At 42.5% G+C, this 24,126-nt stretch overlaps 2 protein-coding genes and 1 long non-coding RNA gene across 4 annotated transcripts; 1 reads left to right on the forward strand and 2 right to left on the reverse strand.

Moving 5' to 3' along the window:
* Positions 1-226: 226 nt before the first annotated feature.
* ca6 (carbonic anhydrase VI) lies at positions 227-5,271 on the forward strand. Its single transcript, XM_080030470.1, has 10 exons — positions 227-366; positions 1,033-1,212; positions 1,600-1,748; positions 2,487-2,582; positions 3,417-3,483; positions 3,561-3,718; positions 3,847-3,973; positions 4,114-4,197; positions 4,292-4,324; positions 4,418-5,271. The coding sequence occupies exons 1-10, from the start codon at positions 276-278 to the stop codon at positions 5,050-5,052; spliced, it is 1,620 nt and encodes a 539-aa protein (XP_079886596.1). The 5' UTR covers positions 227-275; the 3' UTR covers positions 5,053-5,271.
* slc2a5 (solute carrier family 2 member 5) lies at positions 5,257-19,255 on the reverse strand. 2 transcript variants are annotated; one of them, XM_080030472.1, is made up of 13 exons: positions 18,800-19,255; positions 11,740-11,865; positions 11,512-11,610; positions 11,261-11,421; positions 11,015-11,139; positions 10,773-10,925; positions 10,520-10,645; positions 10,218-10,405; positions 9,669-9,779; positions 9,446-9,547; positions 6,935-7,010; positions 6,593-6,720; positions 5,257-5,714 (listed from the first exon to the last, which is right to left on the reverse strand). In XM_080030472.1, the coding sequence occupies exons 2-13, from the start codon at positions 11,788-11,790 to the stop codon at positions 5,490-5,492; spliced, it is 1,545 nt and encodes a 514-aa protein (XP_079886598.1). In that variant the 5' UTR covers positions 11,791-11,865; positions 18,800-19,255; the 3' UTR covers positions 5,257-5,489. The 2 variants fall into 2 exon arrangements, with proteins under 2 accessions (XP_079886598.1, XP_079886597.1); XM_080030471.1 differs by lacking the exon at positions 18,800-19,255 and adding an exon at positions 12,056-12,536.
* Positions 19,256-21,264: 2,009 nt separating this feature from the next.
* Positions 21,265-23,535, reverse strand: LOC307252657. The gene is made up of 3 exons (XR_013844932.1): positions 23,091-23,535; positions 22,155-22,231; positions 21,265-22,065 (listed from the first exon to the last, which is right to left on the reverse strand). It is a non-coding gene; the product is annotated as an uncharacterized lncRNA (long non-coding RNA).
* Positions 23,536-24,126: the final 591 nt, after the last annotated feature.

The following is a 24,126-nucleotide window of genomic DNA, read 5'->3' on the forward strand; positions in this document are numbered from 1 at the left end:
ATTTTGGGTTTCTACCTGATACCAATCAGTTTCTACCAATTTTACGTTTGTCAACTTACTTAAGCCTTCTTTAAAGCACACACACACTTCCCATCAGACATGGGGCTATCAGTTAGTAAGACTGGTTTACTTTGAGGCTGCTGGGCAGAGCCCTGGCCCCTGGGCGTTTACTGCAGAGGTTGCACACCTCCCTTTACGCGCAGTTTAAATCTGGAGAGCAAATTTCTGCGAGGTGTCCCGAGGAGTGTCCTGCGTAAACGAACGGAGACGCAGCGATGGAGTTTCTCTCTGCGTTTGTCTCCGCTGTTCTGCTCTGTCTAGCCAGTGCTGGGATTCCTCACGATGATATACACTGGACATACACAGGTAAGCTTATTAAAAACGTATCGATTTAAGATTTTTTTGTAACTATATTAGCCTATGCCTAATTTAAAACAAAAGTGACATAATTAAAGTTATAACGTGGCAGCCTAAGTGCGTTTTGTTTGGGTGTAGGACAGATAAGGTAGGAACTAGGGACTACAGATGAAAATTAGTTTATAGCTAACTCTGGTACTGCAAATGAGCTGTGCATTGTCCCTGTTAAATAAACAAATAAATAAACTTTTTACTTTTTTTTTTTTTTTACAAATTTTGAAACTAATATTAGGCTAATTTCATTTGGGTTTATGGTCAAAATTGAGAAAAAAAGAAAAAAAAAACTCGGACAACAGCTGCCAAACTCTGGCTACATCAGGAGCTTGTGAAGTCATGGAAATATAATATGTGTCTGTAAATCGGAGTGAATGCTCTTGGGGGGAGCACATGAGCTGCATTAATATCCTGTTGAACAAGTCCTGTCTGTTATATGTACTTGCTGTAGTTTGGTCTGGCTTTGCGAGACTAGTCATAAGAAACGACCTGTGTGACTTGTTTTAATATTTAATATTCCACGGCTTATGGTAATAAAAACATGTCACTCCCTAAGTGTATTTATCTCAGTCAAGTGGTCCCCTCTCACAATAGATTTCTATCCTTGTTTTCTCCACATAGAGGGAGCTTTGGACCAGATGCACTGGCCAACCAAGTACCCGGCATGCGGCGGTAAGAAGCAGTCCCCAATTGATATCCAGCGGCGGAGCGTGAGACATAACCCAGACATGTTGCTGCTGGAGCTCAACGGATATGATACTCAGAAAGGGAATTTCCTCATGTCTAATAACGGGCACTCGGGTGAGATACAGACAGAATTAAGAAAGCGTTTACATTTTTCTTCCAAAACTTCTTCCTAAATGATATTTTTTAGGCAGTCTTTGGTTTTCAGTCATAAACTTTGCGGGGTAAAAGTAAATTTGCATATTCTCAAAACTCCCCCAAATTGTGTAATCCGTTACAGTAAAATTCAAGTCTGCACATGTCTCCCAGAACACCAATGGTTGCATTCTATTGATTTGATTGGAAAACTGCACTCCACTAGTCAACAATAATGTTTACTTTGGTGGAAAATACATTAAAAAAATCTGAAACCGTACAACAGTTGTATACAGTATAATGCATCTTTGGTCAATATATGTTTTGATAAGACAATTACAAATTTGAGTGTCTTTATGTGTCCCTCAGTTCAGATTGACCTGCCTCCCACTATGAAGATCACCAAGGGCCTCCCAGGGAAATACACAGCCGTCCAGATGCACCTGCACTGGGGAGGCTGGGACCTGGAGGCCAGTGGCGCGGAACATACCGTGGACGGCATCCGTTACATGGCAGAGGTTGGCTGAAAAAATAAATAAATAAAAAATAGACTGAATTTGAAGAAGTCAAACATTTTAAGTTTGCAATGATCAAGTGTTACAGGGAAGAAACTAACCACATGATGCAGTGATGACAGGCTTTTATTGTTCAATCAACGCACTTATTTACATTAGAGCTTGCCCTTAGTCAAACAGAGGCAGCTTTTCCATCAGCATCTGTGCAGCTATCACATGAAGCTGCATTTGTACATAAATATTTGCTCTGCCTTAATTCACCGATGGGAATATGAAGGTGTATTGAATTCTGAGATCCTATGTAGTATAAATGTGCAATTTTTTTTTAAATTGGTTCATCCTAGCCTGAGAAAAACCCTACATGTCTCTTACTGTGACACAGTAAGAGAAATGTAGGGTTAGACAGTGAGACCATAAAACACTCTTTCTGCCTTTTCTCAGGCTAGGATGAACCAATTAATTTTTTTTTGCACATTTATACTACATAGTATCTCAGAATTCAATACACCTTCATATTCCCACCGGTGAAGTAGGCCTTTAAACTCACTTGGAAACTAGTAGACCTGCAGCTTGTAGTCTGAAAAAAATATGACTCCATATCTGAGCCACCTTTGCAAACTAATTTGAGGCCTTTGTTTTACTGCTAAAATATCTAATTGTTAGCGTACACTTGTTCTATAACTTGAGATTAATGTTGTTAAAAGTTTTCCACATTTTGTGCATTTCTACCCTGTCTTTCAGCTCCATGTCGTCCACTATAATTCTGACAAGTACAGCAGCATCACTGAAGCCAAAGATAAGCCAGACGGGCTGGCGGTACTGGCCTTTTTCTACGATGTACGTTAGCCACACATTAAGTAGTTTCTTTCGTTCCAGTTCCTCTGTGTGTTGCTTTGCTGCAGATTGTTCAACATCTATGCAATATGTCGTCACTATTCATGATACATGGCCATGAGCTCTGCTAAAGGAAGTTTACAAAAATAAATAGTTTTCATATGTGAAATGACCCTATGCCCTATTGACGTGTATGATAGTTTGTGTCGTTCATTCTGTTGGGTTGAAAGGCTCCATCAAGTGTGCATTTTCATGTCGACATATTGACTGAGTGCTGGTCTCCATAGCTCTGCATCTCAAGCAGTCAGCGGCTCTCAGCTGTTAGAGGTCATTGCTGCAGCAACGCTGCTGCTACCGGCATTCACTGTGAGGGGCTGAGAGTTAGTGCTGTTCAGACAAACTCATTTAGTAACAAATGATTTATTGAACCAGACGTGAAAAGGTCAAGTGTAGGTACAGAACCTGACGGTGAACAGGAACAGAGTAAACGTAAATACACAATGGAATCAGGAATGGTGACAAAGTAACTCAACCACAGCATCTGATGATCTGACACTTGCAAAAGGATGAGACCAGTTTATAGTGTGTGTGTGTGTGAGCTGATGAGCCATTGTGAAGCAGATGATGAGGTGGGATTGAGCAGGCTGGATGATTTGGAAACTGAATCTAAAATGGGATCAGTTGTGGAGATGGGGGAAAAGGAGAGAAAAGTCTGAGGGGAATCTGGTGGATTTGATTGGATATTGCAATTGAAAGTTGGAAGACGAACCATGGCACGTCTGTTTTGACCAAACTATTTCCGCTTTTAAGTTTTTCACAACTTTGGTTTACTTTCAGGACGGACATTTTGAGAACACCTACTACAGTGATTTCATCTCCAACCTGGAGAAAATCAAGTACACAGGTGGGTAACTGCACACAGAGATCAACTTTTTTTGTATTTAACTTGAGCCTAATGCGATTTCAATATGATCCCGAAAGGTCAAAATATGAACATATCAAACATCGATGTGCGCTCCATGCTCCCCGAGAACCTCAACCATTTCTTCCGGTACCAGGGCTCCCTCACCACCCCACCCTGCTTCGAGAGCATCCTCTGGACTGTGTTTGACACACCCATCACTCTCTCACATAACCAGGTGAAGCACACAGAAAGACCTTAGTTCCAACTTATTCTTTCATATACTGTACATAACCATACCATTAAGATTGTATTAAGTGGTGAAATGTCATGCTGTATGTCACTCTATTTCTCTGTTGTGTACAGATCAGGAAACTGGAGAGCACCCTAATGGACATTGATAACAAGACCCTGTGGAATGACTACCGCATGGCTCAGCCTCTAAACGACCGTGTTGTGGAGTCTTCTTTCCTGCCACGCCTCGGGAAAGGAAGTGCGTAGAGTGTTGTGACAGTGTGATTGCACAAAAGAGCAATATCATTTCTTCCTAAAACTTGACATATGGCACAACCATGGCCTGACAATAACCCCAGCTTTTTTTCTTTCTTTTTTTAATACATTTTGTCCATGCAGCATTTTGTCGGCAAGATGAAATTGAATCAAAGCTTCTCAAGATCGAAGGTCTGATAACGTCTCTCGGAAAGCACATCCATTCAGGTAAGTGAGCTGTAATAAAACATCTGTTCAAAACCAAGATCTGTATAAAAGAAATGCTCATACTTACTCTCTCTCTCTTACTTGTTGTCATAAGGTGGATATCGCAACCCAAGGCCTACCAAATACGGTGAGTTTTTTGTAATGTTCGTGATTGATTTTGAGAGCAAACTGTGATCTGCTGAAAGGAAGTCTGATTCTTAATTTTACTGTCTTCCTGCAGAACCCCGCGCTCTGTTTCCTCTGGTGCTCAAGTTCCAGGAGAAAAATTCCGGTAGTTACGCTTTGGCGCGCCTTGGCGAACCCATGGAACTGGACTCCTTCACCGTCTGCATGCACGTGCTGCCTCAGGCCGAGGGCATCCACACCGTCATCTCCTACGCCAGCAACGGCAACGACAACGAGCTGATGATCTCCATCGGGGAAGACAGAGACGTGAGAGAGGTGGGCCTCTGGATCGGCAACGAGTTTGTCAACCTGCCGCACAGCTTTAAGACGCACGACTGGGCCAACTACTGCATCACCTGGTCCTCCAACACCGGCGGCGCAGAGCTGTGGATCAACGGCATGGTGGGGGAACTGCGCTACCTGAAAAGCGGTTACACGATAAACCCCGGCGGTGTGTTCATCCTGGGCAAAGACCAGGATGGGTTACTGGGCATCTCCAACGCCGACGCCTTTGTGGGTAAGATGACGGATGTCAACGTGTGGGACTATGTGCTGACCACAGCAGACATTCGGGACCAGAGGTCATGCGAGAGGAACAGCACCGCCACGGGAAATGTGTTCAGCTGGGGGACCACCAAACTCAGCCTGTATGGAGGGGTGGAGCTGGACACTGAGTACAGATGCCCCTAAAGAGCTTTTTTCTGAATCTGTTTACCTGAGCTTTCAAATGCTGCAATAAACCAAAAATATCACTGTTGATTGTGGGGATATAAAGACGGGTATGGCACATGTAATGAAGGATAAAATGTCCTTCAGGCACGTGAAGTCCATATTTAATGCAAACTGTATCTTCAGGCTTAAGCCATGCATTGTATTATGTAACATCTCTTTGAATCATCAATAAAAGCTTTAATGACACACCAACACTTTTTTGTTTCATAATGGCTCAAGCACCCATTCACACCTATACAAGGCTTGCACAAAGATTTTTTTCCGACAATACAAAAAGAGGTTGTGTTAAGATTCTATGTAAAATAAAAATAGGTTAGATTAAAACATTTCCAGTTCATTACTCCCTCCTCCCCTGGAGTGAACGCTTCCTCTCCTCTGAATAGACTCATTTTGTTTCAGAAGGCCGTGACCCTGGATACATCCTGCAGGCTTTCTTTGATCTCTTTCAGTGGGATTTCGCCATCGCCCAGTTTGATCTCCACTTTGTTCCTCTTGGCAAACATCTGGCAGATCTCCAGGAAGGTCTTGCTCTTGGTCTCCGGCACAACCAGCCAGATGTAGACCAGCGTCACCAGGCATACGAAGGAGAAAATTATAAAGCTGTACGGGCCCAGACCTCTCTGGTGGGAGAAGAATGGGAGAAGGAAATGTGATCAGATCAAATATTTTGTCTGGACGTAAACAGCTAAAGGTGAGGTGACGTGTGATTTGCACTCTACTTCGTCTGTTGTTTGATTTTTGGTAGTAGGCTAATGATGCAGATTTTAAGGGAAGCAAATAGTTTATGTTTATCTCTGAGATAAAGCCACTTCGTCCAATGGAAAAGAAACAATGAGTCAACTGCTTCCAGTAAACTAAGTGTTGCCGTGAAGAAGGATTACAATTTACGAAGACACTATGAAACTAAACATCAGAGCAGCTACATGTCCTGATAAATGTGTTATTTTTGCAAAGTAGATTTTTCTGTATGTGGCCCTCAGTGAAAAAAGTTTGGACACCCCTGCTTTAGTCTCTGCTGGAAGCTGGCAATCTCATAGTGAAGACAAGAAAATCTCACTAGAATAGAATACAATTGAATTATTGTCACTACAATGAAATTTAGTAAGTAAAGTAGACACATAAGTGAATTTAAAATATGAAAACAATAAAGTAAAATATTTAGCAGCATAGTACATTTATGTATACTGTATGTTTGAAGTTTGACCCAGGTCTATCACTGAAACTTTGCATTTTACGTATTATATAATCAACTTGGTGCTAACAGTCAGTGATCAAGAATTGTATTTAATTGAAAGTTTTACAAAAACAGACATAAAGTCCAATACATAATAAAGTGAAGTAATTCAAAACAAAGTATAAATGACCAAAACACAGTCAGGATGTGGCTTGAATTGCCTTGCTGTCTACACTCAAACAAACATCTGTAACTGATTACATGTTAGGAATAATAAACTTTCATTCCACCAACGTCAGAGTTCTTAGAAATTGTGCAACTGACCTCTAGGAAGGGGAAGACGAGGCCCACGGTGAAGTTGGAGAGCCAGTGGACGGAGCCCGCCACCATGAAGGCGGCTGGCCTGGCCGACTGCCTGAACATCTCCGTGGTTACCACGTAAGGAATGGGACCTGGAGAGCACACATGTGGTCAACCACAGACCATAAACACTCCAGACACTCCATCACTCTTCATGGGTCACAGTTGGGATGCTCATGCCTCAAACAACTGGGTGCAGATTGACAACATATATCATTACATGTCTGGGAACATCCAAACAACACTTGGAGCTAATGGAACCCCATGTGCGTGTGTAAATAACCACCCGGTCGGGGTCAGACTTACTGGGTCCTATGGCATGTCCCATGACATAGATGATAACACAGGCGATGCTGACGTAGGGCATCCACGTCAGGCTGTCCTGTCAACACAAACCATGGTATTATCATTATCATCAACTGGTAATATTGAGGCTTTCAAACAGGAACAAATGTGTAACAAACTCTCCTTAATGGCTGCACTGTGTGGCAGACAGTCCATGTTAAAGGCTTCTCTGAGTGGATTATGAATGTGCCTGTTCTCTATTATCTCTTCTTCCAAATTTTGTCTTTGCTACTAAACTTTCAAATATTTCTAAACCACTGTGCTGTTGAATGTGAAGCCTGTCTGAATGTTTTTGGAGGCAGGTGAGATTACAGGGGTAGAAGCACTGGTTTTGTGGTTCTGCCTATTGGCTAGTGTTCTTCATGCTTTAGTGGCGGTTGATTCTGTTTTTACGTCATATAGTTTTCATGACCTCAGCAGCGAATAGAGATGTCAAGTCATCATTTCATTTTCCAGACCATGCTCTAAATGTCTGTTTTTTTGGGGTTTATACTCCAGCACACTGGAATTGAATGAAAGTGTGAGCACGAGGTGAAAGTGCCAGTTAATCCAAAAACAATTTTGCACCAGTCAGTCTGTCATTCACCCACTCCTAGCCTTTGATGTGTTTCGCCTTTCACCGTCTGCCAGTGAGCTTCCTTCAATGTAATGAAACCCAAATTTAATGGAAATGGCATTATGTTGTCAATCAACAGTTTTTTCATTCTCATACGAGTATCTCCCTAAATATACAGTCGCCTTCACATAGCTAACATAGTCTGTACCATCTCTATCATCCATCCCGTATGACAGTAATAGTGGAGCTCTATGCTTGTCTGTTGTGGCATTGCTTCCATAAGGTTTCATCCTTCTTCAACTTTTATGTCTCTGTCTTTTTGGATTTCTGCCTGCTCTGCCTCCTTGCATGTACTGTATCTGACCTCTGCCTTATTATCTGACCAACTAAACTTTGGTTAAGAATAACCTGTGTTACCAAGCCATTAAGCTGTCAACTTAAACAAAAACTATCTGCTTGGCTAAATGCCACTAAAGGTAAATGAGATTGTTTTTTGTCATGTGAGTGAACAGGGCCTTTAAGGGTGTTTGACATGAGGTTCATATTGGATAACCATTGTAGGACTCAGCAGGGCAGTACTCCTGAACATACAAGACAATCAAGGAACTTTCAATGTCACACTGACTGGGGGATAGTTTTCTTCCATGGCGCTGGTGCTAACCCCTGTGCTATCTTCTAGAATCCACCAGAGGTCCCCCACCAGCCCTCACTTCCCTCACAAATTGTGTGTCCGCAATTACACAGTGGATGAGTGAAAACTTTCTTAAATTGAACAAGAACAAGGTACTGAGGCGCAAAGAGATAATGTTAAGAAGATTGGAAAGTCTGAGTGTAGAAAATAAGAATACAGTAAACAATCTGGGTATCATTATTGACTCTGAGTTGGATTTTAAATCACATATCAACAACAACACAACAAAGATTGCCTTTTTTCAACTGAGGAAAAATTGCTACAGTCAGACTCTACCTTTCTATGGAAGATGCAAAAAAATGTATGCATGCATTTGTATTTTCACGTCTGGATTAGTGCAATGCACTTCTCACTGGTCTACCCAAAAAATAAAAAATAAATAAAAATGCAACTTGTTCTAAATGCAGCTGATATAAATTTAACAAAAACCAGGTTGAGAAATCACATTACTCCAGTTCTAGCCTCACTTCACTGGCTCCCTGTAGCATTGAGGATTGATTTTAAAATGATTTTACTTGTTTTTAAAGCACTACATTGTTTAGCACCCTTGTTTTTATCTGACTGCTTGTCCGAATATGTCCCAACTCGACCTCTTAGGTCCTCTGGTGGCGGCCTGCTTAATGTACCAAAGATGAACGGGAAAAAGCATGGTGAAGCAGCATTTAGTTTTTATGCACCAACGGCCTGGAACAAACTGCCCCTACAAATAAGAACAGCAACGTCAGTTGATAGTTTTAAGAAGCAGCTCAAGACGCATCTATTCTCCATGCTGCTGCTTTTAATTAATTCCACCATCTATTTGTTTTATAGTTTTTTATGGTTGTTATCTCTTATATCTTTGTTTTATGCATTGAATGTGTTTTCATTAATTCATCATTTTTATGTATTTATTGTATCTTTTGCTCTATCTTTTTGCCTGTGATGGAATGTGTTTTGTTTTGTATTATTTTTATTTTGTGCATGTAAAGCACTCTGAGCTGCATTTTATGTATGAAGGGTGCTATACAAATAAAGATTATTATTATTATTATTATTATTATTATTATTATTATTATTATTATTAATAATTTTTTCAAAGCCTGCTTTGTCTCCATAGCATATCTCCTGACCTCAAGGTTGAGAGAATCTGACATAGCCTACAGCAGATTGTTTTTGTGCGCTGAACCACTAGAGGAGAGCAGAGTAGCACACTGGAGTTGCACTGACACTTTCACACAGCTGGTACCTGGAAGTTGAGGGCGACAGTGAGCAGCACACACGCTGCACAGCAGATCCCAAAGCCACAGAGGAGGAGCAGCCTTCGCCCCGAGGCCTCCACGATGAAGACCTGGTATGACAAATCACCTGTTCACAACTATTGCCTTCTTCTGGAATGATCAAACAACAGACTGTGTATTTTAGCACTGAAAGGTTTCCATTGTTAACAGCTTCTCTAACAAGGTACCTACAGCAGCTATGGTCATGAAGACATTCACTGCACCTGTTCCCACAGTGACGTACTGGATATCATCCTGCTTGACACCTGCAGTGCCATATATGCTATCTGCGTAGTAGTAGATCTAAAGAGACGGACAGAAAACTGAAATTATGAAAGGAATGAGCAGAGAGTTAAAAAAAACAGCACTATAACATAATTTTACAGTACTTAAGTTAAAAAATTACTGAAAGAAGCAAAACAAGTTAAAGGTGGAGTCAGCGATTCTTGAGAATGCTACCTTGAAGTACAGTGTATGCGCTGAAAAATCTGGTGTTAATACACAGCTTACTCTCTGCAAACGGGTATGTAAACAAAGGGGGCCCACCATAGCTAGCAACATGCCCTTTTACGTTTATTATTTTTATTGTACATTATCCCAAATGATTCAAGGAGAGATTTTTTTTGTTGTTGTTGTTGCCCAAACAGAACAAGTGTGTTTAAAATGATTCACTCTGATCTGGCGTAACATCTGAAACAGAGTCAGCGGTTAAAGGACAAGAAGGGAAGTGGCGCAGCTCACAGCGTTGACCCCCGACAGCTGCTGGCCCATGTTCATGACGATGATGGAGACCAGCTGCCAGCGGAGGGAGCGCTGGGACAGCAGGCTGAGCACGGTCAGGTGACCCTCCGCCCTCTCTGATTGGTCCTCCAGACGCATCTCCTCCAGCTCAGCGTCCACGTTGTCCCAACCACGCAGACGCTGTAGCGCTGAAGGTGAACAAACCAAACATGATACAGCTTTGTATTGCTAGTGTTTTATGTAGCAGCTTCTCCCCCCTTCTCTTAGTCGCATAAGGTTGTTTTTTCTCCTGCTTTCCTTACATTTCTTTGCCGTCTTCTCATCTCCTTTCTGGATGAGCATGTACCTCGGGCTCTCTGGGAAGAAGGGCAAAAGCAGGAGCTCTATCAGGGCAGGAATGCCGGTCAACCCCAGCATGAGAGGCCACCCTGGACACAGAGGGAGCAGAGAAACCTATTTTACCAATTGACCATCTTTTAAAGCTCTCATGAGTCTTGAGAGGAAAAATGAGCTCTTCAACATATAAAACAAAATGCAGGATGCCTTAACATTTACCTGTGCTGTTGCCAAGTATGTTTCTGATGCCCAAAACCTGTGCGCTGAGGATGCCAATGGTGATGAAGAGCTGTGGTATGATGCCAAGGGCTCCCCTCAGATTTTTGGGAGAGAGTTCTCCCAGATACATGGGCACCACGTTGGACGACAGACCTGCAGACGAGGAAAGACGACTTAAAATACATATTAGAAAATGACTTGAATAAATCTTGATCACATGGAGGTAGTTGAACATATCTGACCTGCACAGATGCCCACTATAAACCTAGCCACGATGATGATCTCATAGGACTTGGCAATCTCGCTGGCTCCCATCATCACAGCAGGGACGATGGAGAAGATGTTGTTGAAAAGGAGGGTGCCCTTCCTGTCGCAGGGTCAATTCATTTGAACTCAAATTAGACAAACAAGTGTACTGTTTTTTTTGTTGTCCATGATGAATGTGACATATCTACTCTTAGGGCATGGGGCATAACATGTGTTATTACCTCCCTAGTTTGTTGACCAGAGGGGCCACCATCAGCGAGCCGAAGAATCCTCCTAGCGGGTACATGGACACAGAGAGAGACCACAGCAGGGTGAGGAAGTTGCCCTCCATCGGACTGCCGTAGCGCTCCAGGTAGGTGGCATTATAGAACTGCTGCATGAACTGAAGAGAGCAGGACAATACTGATAGAGACACTACTTCACCATATTAGTGTGGTACAGAAAAAGCTTTTGGTTCCTTTGCTTTAGTTACCGGTGATGGAGAGTTGACCACAGCCACGTTATAACCATACTGGAATGATGAACCAAACGCTGATATGAGGGTTGCCAGTGCCAGGACCCCAGTTAGTCTCTGTCAAAAGGACAGTGACGCACTCTTGTTATGACAAAAAAAAATCCTAAATTGTGATTTTGCTATCTGCAAGCTGTCACAAAACAAACATGGTATATATTTGATAGTAACACTTGGTTTGTCACTCACCCCTTTCCTCTCCACAGGCTTCCCCCAGTCCTCTCTCTCCACCATGGCCATGTTTGCACTTGTTGTGACTTTCAGCAATAACACCAGCACACTTTGTCAGTACAGCAACACTGGATTGGGCCTGCCCTTTGGACACAAGATCATAGAGCATAGCAGAGGTTTATAGCTTGGCCTCGGTTATCGTTTTTCGTGTTGCTGATAGTGCTTTCAGGTTTTCTATGCAATACACTTGAGATATTAAATGCTGCCCCGGACTGAATGTTGATGTAGAGGTTTAAATAATGTGAGCATGAGATCTTGCAGTGGCTTACTCAACTCTATTGTTAGCAAGAAGTTGCTTTCCACAGGCAGTGTCTGTAGCTAGCCCAGCTATGCAGGTCAACAAAATCCACTCTGACAACGTTTTTTGTTGTGAAGAAAAATATAAAAAATCGCCAGGTTTATTCCACAGGATTACAAAACACAGTGGCTAGCTAACACACTTGTAGCAACTAATTACTAAAAGGCAGGTAAGAAAACCGTTTGCTTATCCTGCTCTCAAGCTCTGACTGCCTGCTCACATATCCACAGGGCAAAACACACACCCACAAGCGTTCTTAAAGGGGAAGTACACATTTTACCAATATATACTGAATCACGTAAAACATGAATACCAATATGCTTTTAACATTTTTAACCACTATATAAACTTGTAAATGAAATTATTAATCATTAAATCCTGTATACTTGTATATTATTGAATTATGCATCTTCTTAACACCTTTTAATCATATGAACTGTATTTCTATCACAAACTCTAATTCTGCCTCTACATACCCGGCCCCTAATTGCTTTCTAGGGCAGAAACAATTACAACTTATATGAAGAAAGTCTTTCTTCCCAGTAACACAAATCAAAAACACTTTTAATCAGGTAAGTAACAGTCCTCCTTATGCTGCTTCTTGAAGTAAGCAGAGCTTTGTTATTGGCCTCTCAAGCTCATTAGTCTTTGTCTTGACTCGAACCTTCCGGACCATTCCATGCTCATCCTCCATAGTCTTGACGATCCTTCCCATCAGCCAAGATCCCCTAGGCGCGGATTCATCGACTATCAAGACTACATCTCCTGGGATGAAGTTCCGTGATGGGTGGTTCCATTTCTGTCTTTTCTGGAGTAGAGGGAGGTACTCTCTGGTCCAGCGCTTCCAGAAGAGATCGCTCATATACTGGACTTGCCTCCATTTTCTGCGCGCATAATTGTCATCTGTCTGGAAGAGTCCCGGTGGTAAGTTTGGTTGAGTCTTCAGCAGCAGCAAGTGCTGTGGGGTGAGAGCTTCCAGATCGTTCATGTCATTTGAAGGCGTAGTAATAGGCCTACTGTTCAAAATGGCCTCACATTCGCAAAAGAACGTTTGAAGACCTTCTTCATCCAAGCTTTGTTCTCTCAGCGTAGCAACCATGATCTTTCTGATGGAGCGGATGATTCTCTCCCACACCCCTCCGTGGTGTGATCCGGATGGAGGATTGAATATCCATTTGATGTCACGCTGGAGCAAGCTGTCCTCAATTTGTGAAGTATTCCACTCCTTTACAGCCTTTCTGAGCTCGCGGTCGGCTCCGACGAAATTAGTCCCATTATCGGATCGCATTTCCTTCACTTGACCCCTCCTTGCGATGAAGCGACGCAGAGCATGAATAAAGGAGTCTGTTTCCAGTGATGTCGCCATTTCGATGTGGACTGCACGACTTGCGAGACAGGTAAATATAACCCCGTACCTTTTTACATATGATCTTCCTCTTTTTACATTGAATGGTCCAAACAGATCAACTCCACTTCTGGTAAAAGGTGGTTCGTCCGGTATCACTCTGTTTCTTGGTAAGTCCGCCATCATTTGTGTGCCTGATGCACCATGAAGTCTTCGACAGGTAGTACAGCGAGACAGCATTTTCCTGATTGCTGATGGGGCGTCGATAATCCAGTATCGTTGACGTACATGAGACAAGACATGATTGCGTCCGCTGTGTCCCAGTCGCTCATGTGCATCCTGGAGAATCAGATCAGCCACACGATGGTCTTTAGGCAGGAGCATCGGGTGCTTGGCTTCGGCCGGCATGGATGCTCGACTGAGCCTGCCTCCGACACGAAGGATTCCCTCCTGAAGTTGCGGATTCAGTCTGCAGATTCGACTACTTTTCTTGACGGGCTCTTTTCTCTGAAGAGCAGATACTTCCTCTTGGAACTTCCTTTGCTGACAATGGCGGATGATATCCAGCTCAGCTTGTCGCAGATCATCCAGAGTCAGGTAAGTCTGTTTGAGACTCTTCTTGTATCTTGTCATGTATTTGTTTACTTGTTCTTGGTCCTTGTATAGTTCATTCATTTCTTTTTTCTTCTTTGACAGATTTACCAGAGTTCCTTTGACTCGAATGAGCCACGCCACCGCCTTCTTTAGCCGTATCCAGGAAGAGAAGTATTCTGTTAGTTGTTGCATTACATCAGTGCTTTCTTCTACTGTAGTAGCATTAACGAGTATGCCTTTCTTAACCTCAGGATCTGCCACTGTAAGCTCCTCCAACTGAACACGCTTGTCCGGCCATTCTCTTTCTGGCTTGCTGAGAAAGGCGGGCCCTGAGATCCATACCTCGTTCTGCATGAAGACACTCACTCTTTGTCCCCTGGAAGCGTAATCAGCTGGATTCAACCGTGAGTTGATGTAGCTCCATTGCTCCACTTTTGTTGCTTGTAAGATTGTAGCGACCCTGTTTGCCACAAATGTCTTAAATCTCATGTTCTCGTTTGCTATGTACTTAAGCACGGCGGTGCTGTCTGTCCAGAACTTGGAATCTGACAGCGGAAGCTGCAGTTCTTTCTTTAGCATAATGTCCACCTTCACAGCTAAGGTAGCCGCCGTCAGCTCCAGCCGCGGAATAGTCGTGGGTTTAAGGGGGGTAACTCTTGCCTTTCCCAAGACAAATGAGCAGTGTAACTTGTTGCTGCTGTTCTTCTGAACCAGGTAAGTCACGGTACCATAGCCTGTTTCGCTCGCGTCACTAAAGTGATGTAGTCGAGCCTCCACTGTTTCTCCAAACTCAGGCGGCTTGAAGCACCGCTCCACTCCAATGTTGGTGAGCTGCTGAAGCTCTTCCATCCACTTCGACCATTGTTGTGCAAAATGGTCTGGCACAGCGTCGTCCCATCCTGTTCTCAGTCTGCACAGTTCCTGCAGGATGTTCTTGGCAGGCAGTATGACTGGAGACAACATCCCCAGTGGGTCGTAGACTGAACTAATCATTGACAAGATTCCCCGTCGGGTGAGAGGCCTCTGCTGGATGTTCACGTGGAACTTAAACTGATCCGACCGGATACACCACTGGACCCCTAAAGCCCTCTCGATGGCGAGTGATTCCTGGTCAAAGTCGAGGGTTTTGACTTCTGTTGCCCGGTCCTCTTGTGGAATACTTGCCAACACATCCCGGTTGTTGGTCATCCATTTCGTTAGTCTGAATCCTCCTGTTAGACAGATGGCCTTCAGGTCTTTGTATAGCTGGACTGCTTCTTGTTCGGATGCAACTGATCTCAAACAGTCGTCGACATAGAAGTTGCATAAAACTGTATCCACTACTGCCGCATCAAAACTGCTCTTGTTATCTTCAGCACACCTTCTCAAAGCGTAACTCGCGCAGCTTGGTGAGGAGGTGGCGCCAAACAAGTGAACTTCCATCCTGTATTCTTGCAGCTCTTGTGAGACGTCGCCATCCGGCCACCACAGGAACCTGAGAAGGTCGGCGTGTTCTGGTGGTACTTTAACTTGATGAAACATGGATTCCACATCCGCCATTATCGCAACCTGCTCTTGACGGAACCTTGTTAAGACGCCGATGAGACTGCTTGTCATGTCAGGCCCTTGCAGTAGTTGTTCATTGAGTGTGGTTCCTTGGTAAGAAGCCCCACAGTCGAATACCACTCGTATTTTTTGCTTTTTAGGGTGGTAAACACCGTGATGCGGGATAAACCACACCTTTCCATCGCTCCGGTTTAAGTCTTCAATTGGTACTTTTACAGCGTAGCCCTCGCTGATCACCTTTTTCATGAAGCTGACGTAGTCTTCTTTGAATGTCTGGTTTCTCTGAAGCTTCTTCTTCATGTTGAGCGCTCGTTGCTCTGCCACTGCTCTATTGCTGGGCATTTTCACATCTTTGTTCTTCAACGGCAACCCAATTGAATAGTGGCCGTTGACCAGCTTGGCTGATTCCGAGACTCGATCCATGAAAAGCTGGTCTTCCTTGGACATTTCCAAATGCTCTGATTGAGCGTTCTCTGGAAAATCACACTTGAATTGCTGAGCCCATAATTCTTCCAGCCGAGCCACTGAGATGCGATTTATCTTAATCTGTGGGCATCCATGTTTCGTCCGACATCCAATGTTCTCACGCAGCGGTCCGTTTACAGTCCATCCCAAGGCTGTACGTACTGCATACGGCCCATCTTTGATGCTGCGGATTACTTCCTCTGGTTCAAGGGCTTTCGCCACATTGGTTCCAATCAGAAGATCGACATCTGCATTGATGGAAGGGATTCGTACACCTTGCAGATGTGGCCACTTATCCACGTCTTCTTGAGTAGGAATGTTCTCCTTGCTCACGGGGATAGCCTTTTGTGCAAAAACGTCTGTGAGCCCGATGAAGTCATCGCCTTCTAGGCTGCTCACTTCAAGGTCTGGTACAGCTTTGCAGGAGACTGCCTTTTGTTCTCCCATTGTGGTGAGTAGGATGTTCACGTTTTTTCCTTGCAGATGAAGGTCATTCGCCAGCTTGTTAGTGCAGAAGGAAGCGTTACTTCCTGGATCCAGGAATGCATAACAAGTCAGCACCTTGTTACCTCTCTTTGCCTTTACTCTCACAGGAACGATGGCGAGGACGCTATCAGTACCCCCGGCCCCAGTCTGGGTGCTTGTGTCCCCTGCGTCCACAAATCCACTGACCACCTTCGCAGACTCGTCCTTAGGCTCCTCCCTCGAAGCCTCTTCCTTTGGTGAGTCTTTGGGTTTCTGTTTTATGTGTAAGAGTGTAGGGTGTGTTGCTGAACATATCTGACAGCTCTTCTTTTCTTCACAGGCCTTACTCATATGTCCTGCAGCAAGACAACTGAAGCAAAGTCCTTTGCCCTTGAGGAACTCCAACTTTTCCTTGTGCAGCATTTTTTGAAGTTTTTTGCATTGTTCCATGGTATGGTCTCCCTGACAAAAGATACAAGGTTTATTAAAGGCCTTATCCACGTTTGTTCCTTTCTCCTGAGTTTTCTTGTTTCCGTCCCAAACACCTTTCTCGGCTTTCTGTGCTTTTACTTCAGTGGCCAGTGTCGTGATGTTTTTCTTTCCACCTGTCCTTTCAGTCTTACTGTCTGTCTTACTGTCTGTCTGGCGTCTTGTTTGTCCTGGTATTTCGCCAAACACGGGGTGTGATGCTATTTCTGCTTGCCTGGTGATGAACGTTACTAAGTCTTTAAACTTTGTCCGTCGATCTTGCCTTTTCTGAATGTCTATGGCGACGCTCCTGAATCTCTCTCTCAGCCTGTAGGGGAGCTTAGCAATGATTGTGCGCATATTAGTAGCATTTTCCATCTCATCTAAGTACTCGAGGTCTGCCATTGCATTACTGCAGCTTGTGAGAAAGAGGGCGTATGATTCAAGTGCCTTGCTGTCTTCTGTTTTTATGATAGGCCAGTTTAAAGCTTTGTCCAGGTAGGCCATGGATATCTTGTATTTATCCCCAAAGCGTTCTTTCAGAAGTCTCTTGGCTTCGGGATAGCCCTGTTCTGAGTCCATATGAAAGCAACTGCGCACTAAATCATTCGGCGGTCCAATAGTGTGTTGTTCTAAATAGTAAAGACGATCTTTGCTATTTTCAGTCTTACTCTCTACGCTGTGTTCAAAAGCTCTCATGAAGAGACGATATTCTATTGGATCTCCTTTGAAAACAGGGATGTTCTGTGGTGGCAATGTAGAGAGCTTCTGTTGCCTTATTAGGTTTTCGGTGATGTCGTTTTGGCGTTGCATGACAATAACCAGATTATCTGTACTCACAGAATTGTCCACTGAGTATACAGGAGCTTGTATGACATGGTCGCCTGCATCTCTTCTTGCTGTGTGGCTATGCCGACCGCCACTGTTATCACTTTTACTGTAGTTGACATCGTTCTTCACTGAAGTAGACTGTAGAACATCCATCCTACTTCCTTTGCCAGATCTGCCAGACACTTCTGAGCCTTCATATTTTTTTAACACGGCCAGTTGAGCATCAGCTGCAGCGAGCTCGGCTTGTATCTCAAACTCTTCTTTTTCAGCCTTGAGCTGTAGTTCATGTTTTTCTAAAGCCTGTTTCTTCTTCAATGTAGCTGACTTGGCTAACAGAGCGGCTTTTTCTAACTCCACCTTTAAGCGTTCAGAACGAGCTGACGATGTTGCTGACACAGCACTGACAGATTTGGATTTTTTTGATTTCTTGGATGTGACTGACACGCTATCTTCTGGGTTTATCTCATCACTAAACTTTTTAGCTTCTTCTTGACGTATCTTAGCCACCCGTGTCCATGAATTCACTTCTCGTGCAAAGTCTGTGTGCTCACTATCTCTTGGCTCGAACCAATCCCTTTGATCTGCGATCATATTCGCTTCATATCCTGTCTGGCAAAATAGGTCTTTAACCTGCTCATTTATTTCACTGAAGTCCTTTATCAGTTCCACATATTCGGCCAACAGTTCTTTTCCAATGTTTTCCGCATTTGCATCATCATCCATTAAAGCATGCAGTTCATTCTTTTTATCAGTAAGTTGGCCTAGTATGGCTCTTCTTGAGGATATTTTCATTTGCAGATTATGTTCCAATCCTTTAGGCGTTAGTTTAACAACTCTCTTTTCTTTTTCCTCAGTTAGTCCTACGTTCTGCTCCCCGCCATGATTGTTTTGCAGTTGGTACTTCCAGTAATTATACAGGTTCCATTTGCTAACCAACAGTCACAAAACGGCAAAGACGAGGCTCATTGAGATCCACTTGCTAGCTAGTACATTAGCCAACTACTCACTTGCAGCCTCGGCAGGATGATAGAGAATATTCTTTCAGGTCCCTCGTTGAATCTTGAATCAATCAATCCACAAACCTCTCCAAAGGCTTCTTGTCCAATGTCAAGCTGGTTTTCTTACTAATGTAGAGGTTTAAATAATGTGAGCATGAGATCTTGCAGTGGCTTACTCAACTCTATTGTTAGCAAGAAGTTGCTTTCCACAGGCAGTGTCTGTAGCTAGCCCAGCTATGCAGGTCAACAAAATCCACTCTGACAACGTTTTTTGTTGTGAAGAAAAATATAAAAAATCGCCAGGTTTATTCCACAGGATTACAAAACACAGTGGCTAGCTAACACACTTGTAGCAACTAATTACTAAAAGGCAGGTAAGAAAACCGTTTGCTTATCCTGCTCTCAAGCTCTGACTGCCTGCTCACATATCCACAGGGCAAAACACACACCCACAAGCGTTCTTAAAGGGGAAGTACACATTTTACCAATATATACTGAATCACGTAAAACATGAATACCAATATGCTTTTAACATTTTTAACCACTATATAAACTTGTAAATGAAATTATTAATCATTAAATCCTGTATACTTGTATATTATTGAATTATGCATCTTCTTAACACCTTTTAATCATATGAACTGTATTTCTATCACAAACTCTAATTCTGCCTCTACAGTTGATATCTATGAAGGTATATGTGGTGCATAAGTCTTTAGCACATGTAACTGCAGATTTCGAATGCGTAAACTGAAGTCACAAATGTGTAACAGTAGATTTGAAGTCGTAAATATTTGTTTTGCATGTGTACTCCAAAGTCACAAATGTGTAACAGTAAATTTGAAGTCGTAAATATTTTTTCTACCATTGTGGACACAAAATAGGGGCTACGAGTTCACAAATCGTTGTTACGGGTGCACAGATCCTATCCTGTGCATCGCAACTTCAAAGAGTCATGCGATTGACACTTTTGCTACAATCATTGCAGCACAGTTCGTGCAAAACACATTTGCACACCCGTGTTTCATAATGTGAGAACATGCCCAAAATTTGTGCATTCGTAAACCCAAATGTGAACTAACGCATCAGAAGTTGCACATCTGTGAAAAATGTCCTCACAAATAAAATTATATCGAGCACAGCATTTTAATGAGCGAGCACAAATCCATCGATACAACTGCTCGAATCTGTTCCTACAAGTCTAAACTGAGGGTTTTCTCTGCTCGAATCTGCTCCTGCAAGTCTCAGCAGTGGGTTTTTTGCAGGTAGATTTGCACCACGTCCAGCTGCTATGTTTGGTGCAAAAGTATTTCGTACCTGTAGAACAGAGTTGTATCCGTAGAAGGTGGGCGGGACAACATTGTCCTATCATCCAATGAAAACGCCGGTTGGGACCTGTGACGTCAGCATTTAAACAGACTGAGGGAAAGCCTGTTTCCGTCGTCTCCCTCATATGTCCATGGCTGGTCCATGGTCGTCTCTTTTCACCAGAAAATGTAGGAAATGTAATAATAAGGGAATTGAATAAGAGGGAACTACAGCGGAGCCTTATGCCAGTAGTGAAAGTCATAAACAAGTTTACTTTAGCAGATATAAGGGCCAGCGTCGACGTCAGTTAACGTCTGCTGTGTGATTGGCACTGGTGTAACTGTTTAAACCTGCTGTTTTTCTCTTTAAAACCTTTACATTTTAATAAAAGTAGTTTTATTAAATAGAGAATGAATTTCCATTATATATTTTTTTAACCTTTATTTATACAGGTATATCCCATTGAGTCCGAAGACTCTTTTGCAAGGGAGACCTGTTCCCATTTACACGTTACCATTCACACACATTCATACACCGATAGCAGGTATCGACAATAGTTTATTGTCCCGTAGCCGCTGTCAAGGCTCCTGGCTGTTAAAACTATCTATGGTTAAAAGTTAAAACACACCACACGCAGGGGGTGAGGAGGACGTTGCAGGCATTGAGGACCAAAGTAAATAAAGTAGGCCTACATATCTTGCTGCAGAGTATTCAGCATGTATCTAAATCCAGAAATATGCTTATAAATCATACACATAGGGCCGGTTTCGCAGACATGGATTAAGCCTAGTTTTGGACTAAATTGTACTTTCAATGGACAATCTCCATTCAAAATTCCATTTAGTCCAGGACTAGTCTTAATCCATGTCTGTGAAACTGGCCCTTAGTCTTCTAAATGTAGTAAGCTTAATTAATTTAAACGTGTGAATAGTGAAGTGAATAAGTAACCTACTCTACAAGGCAATAGAAAAGTATAGAGGACACATTAAAACTGAATTGGAATAATTGTTCCTCTATCTCACATTTTCCATGTGAAATTATCACTACTTGTATCACAAACTGATAATTAGATGATCAGGTTTAACTGTGTGCTTATCCCCAGACAGTTCTGCTATACACCTTACCTCATGTGACGTGTCCAGAAGAACAGGGTACAAAGCTTCATATAACCTCATTTCAGTGATTACTTTAATTAATCACAATCACAAAGTGTCACACCATAACATTTTATGCAGTTTAGAACATGTTAATTCAGATCACGTGCTGCATTAATAAGTAGGTCTGCATGCTGCTAAAGCAAGACTAATAAATGCCCTATATCAATTATATTTATGATTTGCAGTTATCACATCAAAGCACAATCAGTACAAATGTATAGTAAAAGCTTACCCCACAAACAAATCACAAGATTTGGACTTTTTAAAATATTTGTGGATTTACTAAACATATACATACGGTCAAAATGAAAAATACAAATCAACCAGTTTAAAACTATAATGCACTCACAATTGCATACCTCCAAGTAAAGTTTTGTATGGCGTTATTTTATTAAGAGAAAATGAACAAAATACCCAAAATGCTCTGGCATGTGCCGGAACAAGACTTTATAAAACAAAACATAAAACTAGTAACTTAGTCCTTGGTCTGTAGCCCAACTGTTTACCATATTTAATCAAAATCTCCCCTACCTTTTTAATATGTCAAACAAATAAACATGACTGAGTATGTCACCTCATTTACTGCAATCAATATGATTATGAATTGAGTATGATCTGACTTTGTCTAGATTTATAATAATCACAATCTAAAAATTGAAAACAAATTGTGTGTAGAGTGTAGAGTCAGACTGATGTGCTGTGACTGCCAGGTGAGTTCCACGCTGCTCCATCTTCGGAGATCTTCTCAAGGCAGCAGGAGCAGTGAAGTCTTCAGTTATCTGGAGTGTCCTTCCCTCAGCAATGCATACACTGGGGACGGAAACAATTGTTAGATCCCATTAGTGATGTTATAGTAAACACATGACGGATAATAGTTAGGACTGACTGTAGCTGCTCACTGTACAATGGCTTCTCCCTGACAGGATGGAAATCCCAGACACTTGTGCAGGCCTTGTGCAGGACAGCCAAGATGAGTCTGTGGAAAAGCAGATTGTGCCATTCAGATGTTAAGATAATGTTAAGATTTATAAAATAAATAAAATACATGTAGGTTCGAGTTGATGAAGAACACAAAGCTAAAAACTAATCAATATAGTTTATTATAACAGCCCTGCAATTCATTCTCTTCGTGGGGGGTATCTTGTCATTAGTGACTTTTAAAATTAGTTGTAAATGTTTTTTTTCAGGCTGGAAAAACAGATATAAAATATGATTTAAACACGATGGAGCTGCACAATTAAAAAAAATCCTTTGCATAATGGGACGCTTGTCTACCTGTTTTTATTCAGAAACAGCAACATGATGTTGAGACGGGCTGAGCAGAATAGTATACTGCTCACATGTGTTTATTTGGATCTTCATAGCCACTATTAAGACAGAAAACGCTCTATATGAGGTCGACACATGCTAACATTACATCCTGATGTAAAACTAGTAGGCTATGTATGAAGGTGCCGATGTCCCAGAAAAGCAGACATACAGACACGCTGATTATTATTATAGCAACAAGACTCCAGTATTCAGCTGACTCATATTTCCCTGGCTAGCGCCGGGATTATTTTAACTGATTAACGGAAGGATTCATTGGTCAGCCTTCTTATTTTACGTTAACAGTTAATTATTAACATCCTTAGAAGTGACCAAATGCCTTAAAAAACGGTACATCCTTTAAAAGAATATGCTAACGAACATTAGCTGTTATACCCATTATGACTTGTTAGCTAGTGGTTAGCTATGCTGCCTGCAATACATTATAACCACACGTTGCTTCTCATCATTGAACGTATTATACCGACCAACTTTGAAGTTTAAAAACATAAGAAAACCAGACTTACAGTTCATAGTTTCCGTGGGATGGCTCCGTGTCCTGTAGGCTCTAGCTAAACCCTAGGTCTGTGTCCGACCGTGTGTCCGTGACCGTCAGTCCAGACACTGCTGCGGCTCCGGACAGAGATTGTGAAGCAGCTCAATTGTTTATTAAACCACCGCAGGTCCTGGTGTTTAATGGGTATCCCCTCCTCAACGTCACCGTGTCACATAATAAGCCTCCTGTCCTGTTTAAAATGATCGGGAAACCACCTCAAAGCTAGCTAACGCGGCTTATTTACTGTTACAGACACCTTGGACTACTTTTCCTCAAAGGCTGGAGTACATATAATGTAATTCTCCATTACTTAAAAAATGCAATGTAAAACTACAGAAAAAGAGTTCAATTCACTACTACCTACTACTTCGCATTAGTTTGATAGTTGTTGTTGCTCATTTAGTCATTTCCTACAATTTCTGGTGAAAAGGGACGAAGGAAAAAGGCTTTTCCTCCGTTTGTTCACATGCTGATGTCACGGGTCCCAACCGGCGCTTTCATTGGATGATGCGACAATGTTGTCCCGCCCACCTTCTACGGATACAAATCTGTTCTACGCAGGCCCCCAGGACTGTGCCTTCTCCGAGCAACCAGCATGGACATGTGGCCAACCCATTAGTATTGCATGGTGAGGGGTGGAGCTTATTTTCATACGGCCCGTAGGCAGATTTCCCTGTCCACACAGTACAAGCGGCGAACAAGATTGTGTCTCTGCAAAATTTTTCTGGATATCAATCATAGGCTCATACTTATCTTTAGACCATATACTATTAAAACTGAAGTTTTCTCATTTCAAAACGCCACCTCAAGCGTTTTATTAGCCCAACGGCTTTTAACGGCTTTCAGTTTGTTTTCGCCAGGCTAGATGCTACAGAACGAGAATGATTCTACTCCCGCCTCCAGTCCGCTACGCTTGCCGCCCTCTTTCTTGATAGGTCCATAATGCAGCTACGTCGATGCTACGTCATGCTTTGGGCCGTATGGAATTTCCGGATTATACTTCCTTG

The sequence above is a fragment of the Ammodytes marinus genome (genome assembly GCF_949987685.1).
Source record: "Ammodytes marinus genome assembly, chromosome: 7".
NCBI lineage: Eukaryota > Metazoa > Chordata > Actinopteri > Uranoscopiformes > Ammodytidae > Ammodytes > Ammodytes marinus.

Bases quoted from the DNA above. Each gene is read 5' to 3' on its own strand.
- ca6 (XM_080030470.1), top strand. From the start codon at position 276: ATGGAGTTTCTCTCTGCGTTTGTCTCCGCTGTTCTGCTCTGTCTAGCC. The intron at 367-1,032 runs GTAAGCTTATTA...TTCTCCACATAG, and splicing joins TATACACTGGACATACACAG to AGGGAGCTTTGGACCAGATG. The intron at 3,974-4,113 runs GTGCGTAGAGTG...TTGTCCATGCAG, and splicing joins GCCACGCCTCGGGAAAGGAA to CATTTTGTCGGCAAGATGAA.
- slc2a5 (XM_080030472.1), bottom strand. From the start codon at position 11,790: ATGGCCATGGTGGAGAGAGAGGACTGGGGGAAGCCTGTGGAGAGGAAA. The intron at 10,406-10,519 runs GTAAGGAAAGCA...GTTCACCTTCAG, and splicing joins TGAGAAGACGGCAAAGAAAT to CGCTACAGCGTCTGCGTGGT. The intron at 9,548-9,668 runs GTAGGTACCTTG...TTGTCATACCAG, and splicing joins TCTTCATGACCATAGCTGCT to GTCTTCATCGTGGAGGCCTC.